This window comes from Festucalex cinctus, chromosome 21 (genome assembly GCF_051991245.1).
Source record: "Festucalex cinctus isolate MCC-2025b chromosome 21, RoL_Fcin_1.0, whole genome shotgun sequence".
NCBI lineage: Eukaryota > Metazoa > Chordata > Actinopteri > Syngnathiformes > Syngnathidae > Festucalex > Festucalex cinctus.
In genome coordinates, this window is record NC_135431.1 from 16,437,737 (window position 1) to 16,457,633 (window position 19,897).

The 19,897-nt window shown below is 39.1% G+C and overlaps 1 protein-coding gene across 1 annotated transcript in view; it reads right to left on the bottom strand.

Moving 5' to 3' along the window:
• Positions 1-19,354, bottom strand: part of ryr3 (ryanodine receptor 3) — a 110,726-nt gene extending 91,372 nt beyond the window's left edge. Inside the window, exons 1-2 of the mRNA XM_077510128.1 lie at positions 19,182-19,354; positions 2,369-2,488 (exon numbers count right to left, since the gene is read on the bottom strand). Of these exons, the coding sequence (XP_077366254.1) occupies positions 2,369-2,488; positions 19,182-19,229 (168 nt within the window). The 5' untranslated portion in view covers positions 19,230-19,354. The remainder of the gene's footprint in view (positions 1-2,368; positions 2,489-19,181) is intronic.
• Positions 19,355-19,897: the final 543 nt, after the last annotated feature.

Below are 19,897 nucleotides of genomic sequence, written 5' to 3' on the forward strand. Positions count from 1 at the left end.
AGAGTACACTCTGAACTGGTCGACAGCCAATCGCAGGGCACACAGAGACAAACAACCATCCAAACTCACAAGCACACCAAGGGAGAATTCTGAGTGCTCAATTAATCTGCCACGCATGTCTTTGGAATGTGGGAGGAGACCGGAGTACAATTTGTGATCATTTGAGTAATATTGACTATTATTAAAGCACGAAATGATGATGATGTGCTTGGCATTGCAAGAATCACATTACATATTCTAACGTCAAGCCTGCGTTCACATCTTTTTTTTGCCCATTTTCTATCAGCAGCTACAGGCGACGTCAACATTCATCCCCACGTGACACTCGAAGGGGCCCGAAGCATTGTCCTCATGTCCCAAGGTGAGAGGACGGCTTGTTTGTGACAGATGGCCCGCAGCTCTGCAGGTGTTGCCCTTTCATTCGACAACGGCTCCAGGTAAGTGAACTGAAGCGTGCCCCTTCGTGTTCTCAAACTGAATTTAAGAACTGGGACTGCCAGCAAAACCCGCCTTCCACTCCACTGCTCCTGAAAATGGGATTTGCTCCGAGTAACACAGCTCAAGTTAGGAAGCGGCCAACAGAACAGATTGTTTTGTTTTTTTTCATCTGTCTTTGAGGGCAAAACACTTTCAATTAAAAACGTGCATTTCTTCATATCAGGAGATGATGAAGAGTTTTGTGGATGGTTTTGTGAGGCGGCTGCCTTGGCAAGTCGACCAACAAGCACATGATCCGCGAAACCCTGTCGCTCGTGTTCGAGCCAAGGCGAAGGCGCCATATCCGAGTACAGACCCGCCGCAGTGGCGAGGCATTCGTTTGAACTTGAAACCTCTCAGCAGGAGATCTGCTTGAAGTAATTAGATGGAAGTAAAGTACTCCCATAAAGCTTCTTCTTGACAGTGACAGAAACATTTCAGTGACTTCTTGGGCTGGCACAATGTGTCCTCTGAGGTTCTAAAATTTGAATTGTGCTTTTATTATGTTACCTCAAATTGCCTGTTAGCTTTTCGGGCTGCACGATATTGGAAAATCATGCGATACAGTTGCTGAATATATTATTGCGATAAAATGTATGGAAATGACATTTTTATGATCTAATGAAAGGATTACATTTTTTATGCAGCAAAATAAGCAAACTCAATATATTGTGAATTAATTATAATTATATCTCGATGATGTTCAACTATTGGATGGCGGTGTACATTTTAGTTCGCGGCTGACTGGCGAAATTCAGATAACAGCATATGAATATTCCATATGAAACTTATTGCATGTCTTTGCAATATGCATATTGCATGGGCCAATATCGTGCTAGACATTTTTTGTGGAACTTTTTGTGGGTCAAAATGACCCACTTTCAAGTTAAAGAATAATAACAAATCTTATTTTTTCGCTTTGAAATTTGGCACCAATAGAGAATAAGAAATTCTGGTATCATAATTATAATTCTAATCATTTTGACATATTTGCATAGAATACAGTTAACTCTTCTGTTATGTTGCGGGTCAAATTGACCCGTACGGAAAATCTATTAAAAAAAAAACAAAAAAACAACAAAAAACAACAAAAAACTTGAGGTTCAACTTTGTCTGCTGGCCTTTGTTTTTTAATATTCATTTTTACATCGCATTGCATTGTGTGATATTTTATTATTATTAAACATTACAACGGGTCACAATGACCCATGAACATTGTGAGCTGTAACAATGTTTCTCAGGTTGCTTTTGGAACATTGAGCATATCCCGGGTCAAACTGACCCAACAAATGTTTGTTTTGTTTTGTTTGTTTTGTTTGTTTTGGCTTCACATTAACAGTATATATGGGGGGAGATAATTTCAACATATGCACAATATAAAACGATTAATAATAAGCTATAAGCAATGTTAATTGTGTTTTGAAATATGAAACATTCCGGGTCAAACTGACACATTTCACTGGTGAAAAAGTGAAAATATTAGTTTTTTTGTTATGATGCTTAAAATAGTTAAAATTATTTTACTTTGACATATTTTCAATTAAAAAGGTTACTGTTGTGTAATGGAATGCTTATTAAACATAGCCCGGGTCAAACTGACCCATTTTAAAGTTGGACTACAAATAGCAGTCTTTCCTGAAACTTGTTTTTAAAAAATGGTTCATTTGAAGTATTTGCAACAAATTGCAACAAAAGTGGCTAACACAATGTTTATCGGGATGCGTTTTCATCATAAAACATAGCCTGGGTCAAATTGACCCGGGGACATACTTGTCCTTGCTGACAAAACAACCAGAAGATTAATCAACCTGGTGTCTCCCTAATTTGGGATTCCCATTCAGCATGCATCCCATAATTCACATTTTGAATTTTGCAAACGCCGGCTGCTCACCTTCGCTTCAGAGGTGGGTTCCAGGTAACATAAGCGGTTCCCAAGTCCTTCAGCGGCCAGGCAAAACTTGCGATGCTCCTTTTGAATAGTGGCCACGCTCTGAAGAACCACCTCGTCATCCTGCCCAAAAGACAACAAAAGGTGCAAAACATCTTAAAACCAACAACACATTTCATCAAAGTCCAAACATTCTGTTTATTAATCGCATCAAAGCGGATTGAGTTTGGCGAGCTCATCTAACGAAACAACATCTGTAAATGTCAGGATGTTGGGGGTTCTATTTGTCAACAAAGTCACACACACACACATTGATTTGTGTGTACGTGTGCATGTGTGTTGGAAGCAGATGGTTGCCATGGTTCTGACTCCCACGTTTTCACACGTCATAATAATTCAGTACATTTACATCCAGGCTGCACAACCCCCATATTTGACATCTATAAATAACAACGTTCATGATAGTCTATGAGAGATATGAAAAACTGTTTGTTTGTTTTTTTTCTTTAGAAATGATTCTCATTGTGGCTATCAAAGGCTTTAATGACGTGTTGAATTTGACAACATTGCTATTCTTCATCAGTTATGTCCAAACAGTTTGTAGGACTGCTTGTGACTTGAGGCCACTTTGAATTGTTTGAATTGCAGCACTGCAAAATCAGTCAATCAAAATTGCATATTGTTAATATATGAGTGGGTTTTTTTTTAACTGTTACAAGATTTTGGGGTGGTTGAGACTCTTCTAACCCACCAGAAAATATCAGCCCCTGCATTGAACAGCAGCTGAATCTCATCTCTCCATTCAGAAGCAAAACAGGAGCAATTTGTCCCAAGATGTTACTTAAGATATTTGTCACAATTTGTATTTTGACACAGAGAAGAAAGTGGATAAAATAATTATCGTTATTCACCACAGAGTCCATTTGGATATTCAGGAAAAATATATACAATATATAAAACTAAATTATTAGTAGCAAATGGCGGGCCAAAAATGCCCCCCTAAGCCATAATTTGGACACCACTCTTTGTAAGCAATCTTTTTTTTATCATTTAAAAGGACCCTGTAACCTGTCAGCTAAACTTTACATTTATATTGGACATGTACCTCTCCAATACATGTACACATATTGAGAAATTGCATAAATAATTTTGCTCTTTTAGTTTTCTTAAAGTAAAAAAAAAAAAAAAAAATTATAGTGGTTTGCTACTTCCTGGTATCATTCCCAGCTGAAAGATAAGAATAAATAAAAATTCAAATTGCAGTATTTTTTGTCAGGGTTTAGATAATTTGGGGCTTCCCATAATACCTTGTGAATAACACGCAATTGGGCAGCAAACGTATAAATCATTTTTAAAGCTGCAATACTAAAAGCTGTTTTTGTTATGTGGCTTAGTGTTGGTGTTGGAAAAAAAAAAAAGTATTGTCCGTCATTGTCAGAATAATTGTAAATATGTTATCACAGATTTGCTGCAATGAAGAAATGCTTCTGCTTGCAATGAAGAATGCTTTGCTCTGCTCCACACTCACATAGCCTAGCTATATGTTATCTTAACAGAAGATGACTCAAGAAGCACAAGAACCATAACATCTAATGCAGCAGAATGGTTAGAGCCAGTCTGCTGAGGCCCTGTTTTCTGTTCAGAAATGATTGCAAACTTGACCACACATGTACTCAGCAATCTTCCACTCACATCGACAAACAAGTACAGTGTTACGACTATGCCTTGCATTTGCATTTTTTTAGGATTGAAACACCCATGTAACTAGGGGCGTAAAAAAAACAAATAAAAAAAGAGGATTCAGGAGAGGATTCTTTTAGAGAGTGCAGTAGTGAATTGTATCAATCAGTTCCACTCCTCTCTGCTCGTGAGCTTCTCTCCTTTTTGTTGTTTAATAAATAATAGGTAAACCTGACAGTCATTCCTCATGAAGCTGACTGTCCCTCCCTTTAGGCCTAACTTGAGCGCGTCCCGAGAATGTGGTGAATCCCAGGCAAAGTGATCCTTGCGGCAGCAGCAACGTGACCATCTGCTAGACCACTAAAGAACAGCATCGGGACTATGTTTAGGACCCTGGAGGTAAGTAAGGGTCAGGTGGCATCTCTATCAAACTGCCAAGCGCAGAGCAGGAACTTGACCCCTCGTCATCCGGCAGCTCGACCCCTGCAGCAACACTCAAATCCAAGCATCAGTTTTGATATGTGCTGCTGCATAGGTTTACTTTTGCCGTCTTCTCTTTCAGCCTTGAGCTGTCATTTTTCGGCACCGCACAACTCGCTAACGTGTCCTAACAGACGGCGACAGGTGTGCGTTTGTGCGAGAGCATGACCGGCCGGTCACCGGAGAACCTCCGACGCCCTGCGCTAGTGCCATAAACTCCCACGACTGCTGCCCATGTGAACTTGAGAAAAGGCGATTCTGTTCGATATGTCAGCGCGGCTATTTCGACTTGTGTGGCTAAGAACTAGGAGGCCGATGACCAATATTTGGAAAGAGAAAACATTGGTGTCAAATACATTTTTTAAATTAATTATCCATCCATCCATCCATTTTCTTGACCGCTTATTCCTCAGAAGGGTCGCAGGGGGTGCTGGCGCCTATCTCAGCTGGCTCTGGGCAGTAGGCGGGGGACATCCTGGACTGGTTGCCAGCCAATCGCAGGGCTTAAATTAATTAATTTATTTATTTATTTTACATATTTGCGAAATATTGGCTTTTTTTTATGAACTTGAGATTTGCAAAAATATTGGCTTTTTTTTTTTTTTTTTTTTTTTTTTATTATTATTATTAGTCAGTAAACATTTTTGTTTTAACATTTTACCAAAAAGCTCTGGGACCTCCCAGGGTAATTAGCATTCTTAAAACGTTAAATTAAAACTTAAACAAGTAAATAGCTCCCTCTCCTTGTTCTCTCTCGAAAAAAAAAAAAAAAGTATTTCAAATCTGAAATATTGAATTTCTACTCATCTCAAGTTTTAAATTCAAACAAAAACAGAAGACGGTGCAGAGAGTTTCCAGCGCAGAATCGCTTATCAAGTTGACTGAAAATTTAAATAAATACAGTCTTTTACAATATTTGCACATGCCAAATATCGGAGCCGATAATCGGTCTATCCCGCCTAGCCGATAGCAGTATCGGCCGACCACTTATAGCCATTTTACGATCAGAAATTAGAAATTAAAAATGAGAAGAATAGGAAATTGTGATTAATTCAAGAAATTTTCAGAAAAAAAAAATTCTGAGTACGTCCCTAGAATTGAGTACTTATAGAGGCTGCCGATACAATCCACCGATACCATCCATCCATCCATCCATTTTCTTGACCGCTTATTCCTCACAAGGGTCGCGGGCTGTGCTGGATCCTATCTCAGCTGGCTTTGGGGAGTAGCGGGGTACACCCTGAACTGGTTGCCAGCCAATCGCAGGGCACACAGAGACGAACAACCATCCACACGCACAAGCACATCTAGGGACAATTCCGAGCACCCAATTAACCTGCCATGCATGTCTTTGGAATGTGGCAGGAGACCGGAGTACCCGGAGAAGACCCACGCGGGCACGGGGGGAACATGCAAACTCGAACCTGAGTCCTCAGTACTGGGAGGCGGACGTGCTAACCACTCACTGTGCCGCCCCCACTGCAAAAAATATATATCAAAAGTACTAGTACGAGTGATACTCATACTGTTGTCGTCCGATTATTTATCATATGTACACAGCATATAAAAAAAAAAATCGAATTCCTGTTTCAAAGACATTTAGTCAAAAATGGATGCCGTCTCTCTATCTCCGTCTGTTAATCTGCTTTCATAAGTGAGATACTGTGATAGTCATCACTGACTCCTGGGTCAAAATCAATAATGCACCATGCGCATCTCGGCTCCAGATTTAAATCAAATAAATAAATAAAATCAAATAGGCTTCACCAGTCAAGCAGGTTTTCCGTCTTCTTGTATGCAGCTACGCAATAACAGCGCTGGCAGAGATTTATATGCTGTTCCTGTAACAAGTTGGACATTTCCAGCCTTGCTTTGCATGCGTATGGCTTTATAGCAGCCATTTCTCAGACGCAATGAGCATGAGAATCCACAGCGCCGCTTTGATGGAACGCGAAACCTTTTCTGTTGTCTCTAAACGTGGCTGGGAGCGGAAACTGGCACGCACACTGTAGAGACAAGTGCATAAATCAGACGTAAAGGATTAGTTTTATGGACATTTAAAGCAAACACGTGTAATTTAATAGGCAGTGATATTCGGATTCGGATTCATCACAGTGGCTTACAAGTAAATCAATATTCACAATTTTAGCCTTATAAAGTGTCAGTCTAAAATAAATTTGTAAAAAGGAAAAAAAAGTGTTTGTACCTTGACATTGTAATTGGCTATGTTGTATTTTTAGATGTTAGGGTTAAAATAGTATTATGCGCTGCACTTGCAATTCAAATTTGTGGGTTTTTCGTTGAATTTTTACTATAAAATAGTGAACCCTAGTTTGTCCATCCATCCATCCATTTTCTTGACCGCTTATTCCTCACAAGGGTCGCGGGGGCTGCTGGCGCCTATCTCAGCTGGCTCTGGGCAGTAGGCGGGGGACACCCTGGACTGGTTGCCAACCAATCGCAGGGCACACGGAGACGAACAACCATCCACACTCACACGCACACCTAGGGACAATTCGGAGCACCCAATTAACCTGCCATGCATGTCTTTGGAATGTGGGAGGAGACCGGAGTACCCGGAGAAGACCCACGCGGGCACGGGGAGAACATGCAAACTCCACCCAGGAAGGTCCGAGCCTGGACTCGAACCGGAGACCTCAGAACTGGGAAGCGGACGTGCTAACCACTCGACTACCGTGCCGCACCCTAGTTTGTTTTTTTGTTTTTTTTATCTCACACAAAGAAATACACAATGTTTTCAAAACTAATACTAAAACTAATAAAAACTAAACCCCAAAAAAAGCATTGTAATCATTTAGAAGATTGGTGTTTGTAAGATCAATTAATACAAAAGGTCAAAAGGTTACGAAAATATGTACCAATCTTCTGAATGATTCAGATTCAGATTTGGAATCCTTGTTGAATTCCCTTTCCAAAAATACCTGTTTAGTGAAGATTAACCTAGTAGATCTTGAGATAACAGTTCAAATTTAAAATGGCCACACCCCTTTTTTATATTTTTTTATAGATATTTTTTTAATTGTATTTCTTTTGTAATACTTTATTTATTTATTTATTTATTTATTACTGATTTAGACGGTTTTCCCAAATAATGGGGAAAAAAAAATATTTTTTTTTGGGGGGGGGGGGGGGTTATATCATGTTTTTATTTGTTGTCGTGGATGCCAGGATAGTATGGCTATAACGTGCTGTAAACTTCCCAAGCTTCAATATAACATTTTTACATGAATATCATGCAAATCAACTTGCAATGGTTAGCTAGGATCCAATCATAAACCAGAAAGTGTTGACATCATCCAAATTGGGTCCGAAGGGGTTTTAAACCCACCTAGTGTTTTGGTATGGAATTCCTCAAAGCCAACATGCAACTACTACAGAACGTTTAGAAACTAGACATTACAAAACCTGATTATTTATGTATTATTTGTCTTTATTATTATTTATTTATTTTTTTACCAAAAAAATGCTGGTGTTGTTTGGATTAGGAATGAACGGATGTCAGTTTATTGCAATCAGGAAAATATTGGCTGTAAAAGGACTTGATTTCGAGCTCGGTCGCGGCACTAATTAAATCTTTTACTGCCACGCGTTATCAAAAAAAAAAACAACAACTTTGATATGACAAAGGCTTTGATCATTCACGAAAAGAGATATAATGCTTGCATCTCCTGGCCATAGTTGGAGTATTTTTGATTCCACAACCCATTGACCAGGCAGTGCTGCACTTAAAGATGTTGCACTGATTAAAAAAATATATATATAAAAATAAAAAAAACTTAGTTGACGTCATTTAACGTTTATGGCGACATTCGTCGTGATTTTACGAATCGTTATTAAACGTTTTTGGCGGTCAAAGAGTTAAATTGTTCAAATGAAAGTTTTCACTATTGCTTAATGCTAACACAGCTTGGTTTAGTCATTTTCAGGGTCAAATTATTGTTCTTGAAGTACATCTGACCCAATCATTGACATCATTGACTTTCCCCTCTTGCAAGGGGGGCTGATTTTGAGCTCTATCAAGCAGCAAAAATATCTCCAGACGACAAGCAGCTGTTCCGGACAGATGCGCACAACAAATGCAAAAAGTAGCAAATCTGACAGCTTGTTGGCAACCAGATGAATGTTTTCAATGTTTTTCTCAAAAGAAAAAAACATATCACATATGATATCCAAACGCAATCCAGAACCCAAAATGATGAGCGTTCATGTAAAAACAATACCACACAGCTTGAAGTGCAGCAAAGGTCAAATGATCAATAAGTCCACATAGCCACATTTTCCCACCGGGAACATTGCAGCGGTGTCTCAGATACAAAACTGCGCCAGGAGAATGTTTTCAAATCAGCAAGCGGCAATGAGAGTAACACTGCACAATTGGCGTTAAATAGGACACAGGTGTGAGTTGGCGCAGCTGTCGCACGTTATGACTTGTTAATTAATAATCCACTTGATGGCGGAACCACCATTGCGGCAATGCCGGGAAGCACACACATTGAAATTCACACCGCCCACTAGCATGCGTAAATGATCGGCGTGGCATTGGTGCTCGGGCTTCAGTACTGATGACTGGAGAGAACATTCTGTCGCTGTCAAAGTCCAGACAGTTCCGTCTATTCAATACACAGCACAATGGAAGAATCTTACATCTCCAAGCATGCTTTTTTTTTTTTTTTTTTTTTTTTTTTTTTTTTTTTTTTTTATTCATAACTTTGAAATTAAATGTCACTTGAGACCACCTGTTGGATTGTGTGCGCAGTTCTGATGTTTATACACTTCTTACAAATGTATTCAATCAACTGTCAGCAAAACAAGAAGACACGGCAGCATCATTGTATATGCTTTCCAATTCAGTGAAGTACTGCCGTTTTAATATTTTCAACAGGAACAACACATTTAAAACCTAATTCAAATTTGTAAATGCAAATTTGAGCCGCCTCACGGGTTGTTTATGAGAAGGCAGAAAACAACAGCTGAGGTCTGCGCAGGAAGACAAAATGCTAAACTAAATTGAAAATGTCAAGGATTATATTATATGCTACAGTCATCCACAAGTTTTACCAAAATTCTACTTTGTGGTCACATATTTATCAAAGCTCATTCCCGTCATAAATAAATAAATAAATAAATATTATTAACATGAATAATTATTATAATAACCTTTGTTATTAATAATCAAGATACATTAGCTGTATAATAGCAGTTTTTTTATACTATATATTAGGGATGCAACGATAAGCGCAATTTCGTGATATTAAAATTGCCACAATATCGTCGTCGTCATGTTCACAATATTTAAAGGGATGCTTCACTTATTTAGCCCATTATAGCAATAAAAAAGTTAATATTTTGTCTATAATTAATTTGATACTTTCATTATTTTTCACGTACAATTAGTACCTTTAAAAACAAATTTTGCAACTTGATGTCGACTGGAAATGACATCACAATGGGTCAGGTAACCAATCACAGCTCAGCTTGTGAATGTCACATGACCAAACCTAGAACGTGACAAATAATGAAAATATCAAATTTATTACGTGGAAAATATTAATGTTTGACTGTCAAAAATGGCTAAATAAGTAAAGTATCCCTTTAAATGGAACACATCTGTTAAAAAAAAAAAAAAAAAAAAGTCAGGTTGATTTGCATTTGTGTAGTTCTAGCACCCTCTAGTGGCTAGTTTTTTAGTCAAATTCAATTTTTATTAGGGATGTTTTGGCCCTTCTATTTTCAAAATCTACACTAATTGTCAGATGAAAGGGGAATGTAATATGTCTGTGAAGCAAGTCAATATGTGGAGGAACTCAATGTGTGCGTGAATTAACAACATAATAATAAAACATAACAATAATGATAACATAACATTGCAGTTATGTACAAAAGCACAATATTGTGATAATATCGTATTGTGATGTTTGGATATTGTTACATCCCTACTATATATACCTACTACTTATTGTGTAACAGATGTTAAATGGGTAGGACTTGATAAAATTATACTTCCTCCTCCTTTTCAAACGTGTAAATGTGTAGCTAATGACTGGGTGAATCATTGCAAAACTGTTATTTTTGTTGCTATAATGTTGTGTTTGTTGCTTTATGTGTCTTGTATAGTTTTTCTTCCCATATGTACTTTTATAATCTTTTTTTATTTTATTTTATTTAATATACATGTTTGAAATAAATGTAAATAAATATTTTTTTTACTTAAGAGCTGTACATAAAATGTAAAGAATTATATGTTCCAGTTTTCCACAACTTTTACTAAAATTCTACATAATGGTCGGATATTTATGGAAGCCCTTACCCGTTATAAAAATATATATATATATATATATATATATATATATATATATATATATATATATATATATATATACTTTTTTTTTTTTTTTTTAATAGTCACGTTTTGTTTTTTTTTGTTTTGTTTTTTTTGTTTTGTTTTTTTTGTTTTTTGTTTGTTTGTTTTTTTTAGAGCTCAGAATTGTTCATTCGGTAGTCTTACCGATTCAACGTCTTATCATCATTGCTCTTTTTTTTTTTGTGTGTGTGTGTGCGTGCGTTTGCGTGTGTGCGTTTGCGTGCGTGCGTGCGTTTGGTTGCGTGCGTGCGCGTGCGTGCGTGTGAGTGCAAATACGTATAAATTTATACTCATTAATTCACCTAAAGCCTTAGAAATATCCCATTACCCTTCGCCTTAACCAGGTACTTCAGAATCTCGCCAGAGTCGTGAGGTTTAAATGGTCAGGAGACCAGAGAAAAGGTCAGAAAAAAATAAAGAGAAAAGAAAGATAAATCAAAGTGAAATCCAGCACCGACCAAACACTTCCTGCCTTCCCCATGATTACAAAATCAAAGTCTTACGCCAACCCCGGAAGCCTCTAAATTCCAGCAAATTTAGCGAGATCTCAAGAGACCAGAGGAAAAACTAAAGAGAGGAAGGAGGGAAGGATCGATAAGGCAGAGTGAGATCCATAGAAGCCAGTACATCCAATCCATCAAAGTGAAATCCAGCACCAACAAAACCCCTCCTGCGTGGTTACAAAACCAGAGTCTTATGCCAACCCCAGAAACCTCAAACTTCCAATAAATTAAGATCTCAAGTGACCAGAGGAAAAACTAAAGAGAGGAAGGAGGGAAGGATCGATAAGGCAGAGTGAGATCCATAGAAGCCAGTACATCCAATCCATCAAAGTGAAATCCAGCACCAACAAAACCCCTCCTGCGTGGTTACAAAACCAGAGTCTTATGCCAACCCCAGAAACCTCAAACTTCCAATAAATTGAGATCTCAAGTGACCATGGGAAAAACTAAAGAGAGGAAGGAGGGAAGGATAGATAAAGCAAAGTGAGATCCACAGACACCAGCACCCACTGATTCAAGGGGCTGTGGGAGGGAGAGGCTACTTCTGTTGAGTTTCAGTAGATGCTGGTGCGACGGATCTGGCATGCATAAGGACCACCACCAAAGAAAGAAGCCGTCAACCGCGGTCCAGCAAAGCGAGCAACGCCCCCCCCCCCGAGATCCCCAGGCCGCGGCAGCACCAAGGCCACCCCCAAGCCACCCGAGCGGACACCGGTCGGTGAGCCGACCCAGACGCCCGGAACACCCCCGCCCCAGCCCCGGCCCACACCCCCGAGCCCAAGGCCGCAGAACGAGGCCCAGCGGGCCCCCACAGCGCCCCACCGGCCCCAGCCCCCATCCCCCCACGACCCCCCCGCACCCCACCCAAACCCGCCACCCACCACGACCCAGGCCCCACCACCCCCGGCCCCCAAACCCCCGAACACACCCCGACCCCCAACACCCAACCCCCCACCCACCCATACCTCCACCCCCCCCAAACAAGCCGCCCCCCCCCCCCCCCCCCGACGACCGCCAACCCCCCCGCGAACCCGGCCCCCCGCGAGCCCCCCCCACCCCCGGAAACCGGCACCGGGCAGCAGCGCAGAGAGGGAAAACGTGCCCACCCCACCTCCAGCTGTGCGAGAGTAGCACAGCGGCGGGAGGGGGGAAGCAGAGGAGGAAGCACCAGGGGAAAAGGCGGAACACCAGAACACCGAGCCCGGTGGGAAGAGGCCCCGGTCGTCACGCCAGCGTACTAGTGACACCTAACCCTGTTACTGAGTCCGCCAGCTCGCCGACTGGCGAGCTCTACCCTTACACCGTGAATGTGGCCCCACCCAGTGTATGTACAAGTGTGTGCGTGTGGTGCATTAAAATTGGGAGCAGGTGAGTCGGAGCAGAGGGAAAAAATTTCCCCTACTCCGACACACCCGCATCCCCCCCCCCAAAAAAGGAGGGACAAAGTGGTGGGGCAGGGCCACAGATGGAGGGGACCACAAAAAAAAAAAAAAAAAAAAAAAAATGGTCACGTTTTGTTTGTTTTTTTGTTTTCCCCCAATACCTGTACATAAAATGTCAATATGATCCAGTTATTCACAACTTTTACTAAAATTGTACTTAGTTTTACATTTTTATGGAATCCCCTTCCCCACCATTAAAAATATTATTATTGTTATCATTGTTATTATTATTGTTATTATTTTTGTTGTTGTTTAACTGTCAGAGTCCAGTTGCATCAGTGGATTATTTATTTCCAGTATTTATTTATTTATTTATTACTTACTTCTTTGTGCTAAAAGCCCATTTCTTCACCAAAGTCACCATTGTTGGAAGGAGGTGGGACAAAAGTTTGCAGGCATATACAATACCTTGATAAAGTCCATTTTTACATAGCGTCAGTGTGACAAGGACTTCATGTTTCAAATGTTGCTTGCCTATGAGATTGAGACTGAAGGTGTGTTTTTTGTTTGTTTTTTTATTGGTGGAAAAGGGCATTCACAAACTAAAAATAAAAATAATAATTCTAGATCTCCTGTTAATTCAACTCAATGAATTTACAATGAATGCACAACTCAATGAATGAATATTACAAGCCATGTTTACTGCGATTGGCTGGCAACCAGTGCAGGGTGTACCCCGCCTACTGCCCAAAACCAAATGAGAGAGTCTCCAGCACCCCCCGCAATCCTTGTGAGGAATAAGCGGTCAAGAAAATGGATGGATGTTGTTGCTTTAAAGGGGGTTAAAAAAATTATATTGGATTGTTACATGCAAGGATGAGCTTACTAAATTGTACATAAAAAGGAAGCATTACCTCCCAGCAATGAAGGCATTTTATCTCCTTTTTGCTCCAGTCAGCCACACAAAGCAATATCAAATAAAACAAAGAGGCAACACATCATTATTAACTGGACACTAATGCTTTGTTATAAAAATGCTTGTGCAAGGACATTTGAGTATACTTGGAGTGTTGTGCACATAATATGAATATAGACTGTATTGTGGTGACACTGCAAATAGTTCTAAGTGAGAGGCTGCCTCCCCACCTGCAGCGGTGCAACGTTTTTTTTCTGCCTTCACTCTCTTTTTCAAGCTCTCGTCACTGCCAACTTCACTGACAATAATCATCAACAGAGAGCTGAGAACGTGTTCTGGCTGCTGTCACCACCCTGATGCTAGTTTCATGACTTTAGGTAGAGTTAAAATTAAAAAAATTAAAAAATTAAAAAAAACACCTCACAATTCAGGAACCAACTGGTTTATCCATTTCCATTTAGGGCTGCTCGACGATGAAGAAAATGCTTAATTTCTTAATAATTGAAATCATGATTAGAACAATGATTTGCTTTTTGGTACAAGAGAAAAAGTTTGAATATGTAAGAAAAAATATTAAGATAATTTTTATTTTTTTTTTTTTAGATGACAAATTTCTTTGAAACATTATATAATTATGCAAGTTCCTTTTGTGCCAAACAAGATTTATTAAATCAGTCATTTTAAAATTAAAAAAAGGTGCAAATGTATAAATTTAAACAACTCAAAATTAACATTAAAACGCCAAACATATCATATTAAATACAAAGCATGAGTATATTTTTTTTCCCCATTAAAAACCGGACGTATATGATCTGACACATGCATTGCACGGATAATCCATTAGAGGGCAGTATCACCCAGCTGATGGCTTTTCCAGTGACCTTGCGAGATCAATTGAGAAAGGAGAGACATTAATTAATGGAAAATCTTCTTTCTGATTTTTGGAAATACTAATACGTTTTAAATGTCTGTTTATTGTTATATTTTTGACAGTTATAAATGTACAAATGTAAAGAATTGTGACCGGCTGTATCAAATATGACACAAATCAAAAGTCATTGTGGAAGGTGATTTAAAAAAAATAAAATAAAAAAAATAAAAAATAAAAAACTTTTTGTTTGTTTGTTCAAAAGGACCAATAAATACTCTATTTACAAAGAATCTGAATTTTCTCTTTTTAGGGTTAATATTTTATTTTTGTTTACAATTGTTATGTTCTGGGGTTGGATCCCAAACACGCAGACACAAATAAGATTTTAACTCTTTATTCGCATAACATTGAGAGGCGTAGAACAAACTTGACTAGACAAGAAACAACGAGAATGTATCAATAATCACGAGACGCTAAGCTAAATTGGACCGTGGAGTTTCACAGAAGAACAAAGGTAATAATCCGACAAAAACACACACTTCTCAGACTGTTGACCAGATAAAGAAATTAAAGACTCTGGAAATCACATAGGGTCTTACCAGTTGAAACTAGATGCTGGCGACATCAGTTCAAAACAGACACTTAACCTCACGGTCATGACCCAAACATAACCCTTGCATGACCCTACTCATCACAGTAAACATAACCCTTACATCAGAGGTGTCCAAACTACAGCCCGGGGGCCATTTGCGGCCCGCCATCCATTTTTCAGTGGCCCACGACGTGCTAAAAATGGCATTTGACTCAGTTCAAGTCAAATAAACAAAACAAAAATGTTTGGAGATGGTCAAAGTAAGAAGGGAGGGTATCGAAAAAGATGGGCCATTAAAGGTTCTTTTAGTTAACTAAAACTAATGAAAAAACTAAGACTAAAATTCAAAAAACAATTTCATTAACAAAATAAAATAATAAATGCTTTTTAAAAAACGAAAACTAACTGAAACTACATTTTATGTTTACAAAACTAACTAAAAACGAACTATAATTATCGCAAACATGTCCTTCGTTTTAGTCTTTGGTAATTAATTTAATGCATGAGCCTTTGGGGATGATTTTAAATGTGATTTTTATTAGATTTATTTTGATAGAAACCGGAATAATGACGTTTGAAAGTATGTCACACAGAAGTGATGTCGTCTAGCAGCAGCCAATAGAAAAGCACCAAAAGATGACGTTGCTTCCATTGTGTTTTATAAATATTGCGCACAAGTAATACACATTAAAAAAAAACTAATACTAATACTCAAAATAACAAACTAAACAAAAACTAAGCATTTTTTTAAAGAACTAAACTAATAAAAACTAACAGAACCACCCTGAAAGCTAGTAAAAACTAACTAAAATGGAAAATTCCAAAACTATAATAACCCATCTATCCATCCATCCATTCTCTTGACCGCTTATTCCTCACAAGGCTGGAGCCTATCTCAGCTGGCTCTGGGCAGTAGGCGGGGGACACCCTGGACTGGTTGCCAGCCAATCGCAGACTATAATAACCCTACTGCCATATTACAAATAAATTGGTTTATATACTGTAGTATTTTTCTAAATATGCAAAAGCACATAAATTATTTGTACAATTTTTAGGACTAAACACAATTTCTCTTCGTAACATTATGTGGCCCTTGCGTCCTTCTGATTTTCTGTAGGTGGCCCACAAATGAAAAAGTTTGGACACCCCTGCCTTACATGACCCTAGTCATGACAACAATTATGCCAACTTTTGTAATTGTGGAGTGTTTTATTTTAATTAACTCTTTTACTGCCACACGTTATCAAAACACAACCCCCACAGTGCCAGCCGATTTTGCCGATTACGAGCATTCATCAGATTCCGTCATGTTTCATTGTAATTCCATACACCTGCAGCCCATTGAAAAGAGACACAATGCTGCCATCTCCTGGCCATTGTTAGTTGGTGTTTTTGATTCCATAACCCATTGACCAGGCGGCGTTGCACTCAGACGTTGTGCTTATCATTGATAAAAAAAAAATTTTAAAAAGTAGATGACCATTTTACTAATCGTCATTAAACGTTTTTGGCGGTCAAAGAGTTAATTGCACATTCCTACTTCCATCAATTGTCAGGATGGCCGGATGTCCCAATACTTATGTCGATGTACTATGTCTGACCCCTTCCCCATTCCCATCATCACTTATCCAGAGACTTCCATAAATCTCAGCTGACTTCAAATCAATTGCGGTTTGATAACAAGGCTCAAGACCAGCTCAGGGGGGCACCCCCACCCCATCCCTCTCAAATTGCTGTTGTCATCAGATGACTGGGATGCCAGTGCGACAGCAGACGCCGAGCGACGCGGGTCAGCACATCACTGGCATCGCCAGGGTAAGAAGCTGTTAAGCGTCCCCTCTCCTGGCACCGAGTCTTAGCAAGGCAAGCCTGCGCATTAACGCGCACTCATGTAGATTGTGGCTTTTATAGAGTGACAACACATTCACACACTCGTAGATGTCATTCAATGTCAATAATTAGAATCGGTATGTATAATACCATAACATGGTGACGGACAGATGTATAATGTACATGATTATGTTGAAGGTTTTAGTCCAATCAGGTTTGTGAATCCTTCAGAATCAGTTATGCTGCACAAAGTAACTTCATCTATATTAGCAATTTGAGTTACAAATGAATCCTCACATGGCCGGCAAACTGGCACTCGATGACACAAAATATTACGCAATCATGATAATCAGCATGTTACGTTTTTCAATCAATCAATCAATCAACTTTATTTATGTAGCACCTTTCATACATTCAAAATGCAACTCAAAGTGCTCGACATCCATAATACAATACACATCCCCATGATCGTACCCACAGACACACCCAAAACCCAACAAACACATGAAAACCACAACATGGCGGGGCACAGAAGTACCCTGTAAGGAAAGGCATTTTGTCATGGTTGATTCTGAACTGCTCAATAAGATGCACACGGCACAGTTGTGCATTGTTATATTGCATTTTTGCAATTGTGATAAATAGTGAAGACATAAGTCTTTTTTTTTTGGTATGTAACCTGGGCTTGTTCAATTCAACTCCATGAATATTATTCGGTTGTATGAATAGCAACAAGTGTCCTACAATTGGTCTGCCATTTTGTAGGGGAGATTGCCTTTCATTTTTCATTCCTGTCTTAACTATATGAACAAAAAATTGCAGTGTAAAAAAAAATAATAATTTGGACCAATTTAAGTTAGGGCTGAGTCCAAAAAAATAATATCTCGATTTTTTTTTTCTTACACAGTCATTCAGGACGATTATAATTTTTATCTAACAAATGCAACAAGCGTTTATTTAAAGTTTTCATTTAAAATGCCCAGACAATAATAATGTATACTGATTCTAAATAAATTTTAACATAAAATGCAACATTCATAGTTTGTGATTAATTACCACAATTGAGTAGTTGGAAGCTATTGTAAACATATCTTGTAAACCACCCATCCAGCATTCTGCCACTTGTAAAATATTACAACTCCCAATAACATCTGGAAGTAACAGAACATAAAAACAACAGTTTTTAATAACCCAGAAGAGAACATTTGATTTTCAAAATGTCGCCCAACCCTAATTTCTAATTTCTAATCACTGCAATAGATAAAATAACGATAAAACTGTATGTAATATTTATTTGCATTATTTCCAATAGGGAAAACTTTCAAAATCCAAACAAGTCTCACAAGATGATCAGATGACTTTGCAATTTTCCCCTGACTAAAAACCTACTTATCCATGCACCATAAAATAATAAAGATCAGATTTAAAGGTGATTATCAGGGCTCTTACATACAACACATTAAGTAAGTGACAAACATGACATGATGGAATCCAAGCATCAATTTGAGTTTACAAACAATCCACTTTCAAAGGTCAATTGCACACGTGGATTGATGTTCAACCAATCTCAAACGTGCCTCAAGGAGATCAGACTCCCAGCATCCATTTGGAGTCTGAATGCAGCAGTTCTTACTCGACAAACCTCAAGCCTACGTGTGGCAAGAGGGGAGAATCCCGACATGCATATCATTTACAAAGATAACTCCTGCACATGCCTATCCACAGATGGGACCCCCGTAAGCAATCTGCGTCAAACAACCAAAATAGTCTGGACTTGCGTGCGCAATGTGTGCGCAACTTGTTTCAACTATTTTTCACGGCGCAAATAAGGAAGAGACTATCTGGGAGTCGAAAATAGCGTGAGGCTTACGTAAAAAAAAAAAATGAGGCGAGGTTGTTGTACCGAAAGCATCCAAAGGTGGGGTGAAGTCGCCCTTGTTGCACCTGCATGCACACCGGCTCCTCATTGGCATTCCCCACGTAGGTGCACGGGCGCAGCGGCGTGTCACGCACACTTCAAACTTCCAAAAAACGAGCATAATGCATGTTGAAGCGAACCAAAAACTATAGTATCCAACTGCACACAAAAAAAAAAAGCAAACGCGCCTAATTGTCAATTTATAGCGGAAGGGAATCTGGGTTGGCTTTACGTGAAAGAGCAACGGATTCCAAATACTTACAGTCCTCAAGAACTGGATCTCGTCCTCCCCTTCTCCGCCCTCGGCCATGGCTGCGAAGGAGCCTGTTTGCTCACGCGATGGAAGCCACCACTATGACTGCCGGCGAGAAACGCGACGCTGCGCTCCTCAAGCCGTTATTAGCATGGAGCTCGTCCAAAGCCATATAGGGAAGACCTGCCGGTAACCCCCCCGCGAGGACCCCCGCCCCGCCTTCCCCACCTCTCGCTCACTCTCCTCCTCCTCCTCTTCTTTCTCCGAGCAGCATCAGCAGTGCGGAGCAGCACGGGACTAAAATTTATCCGTGATAATAAATGTTGTCTTTATCGTGTTAATATTGACACGAAAACAAATTATAAACAAACCCACCGTTGCCTGTTGAATGGCAAGCATTTCTCATGGTGCAGTAGGTGAAAGTTGAAAAGACGCTATGCAATAAATGTGCATTGTGTGGGACTACATTAAAAAAAAAATACAGAAACATTCGATTTGAATTTTTGTAAAAATGTTGCCAGGAGACAAAATCTAACTCTTAGTAAAAGTGATTCATAAAGATCCACAGTGCAAGAACAATGATTTTGTTCAAATTGATTATGGAAATGCTCTTAAAGACCGTAGTCATCTAATGTATGTGGGGAATAATTTCAGTTTTGTTTTGGGGGTTTTTGGGGGGCAAAAAAATAAATAATTCAATCATCCTGAAAAAAATGACTTATGCA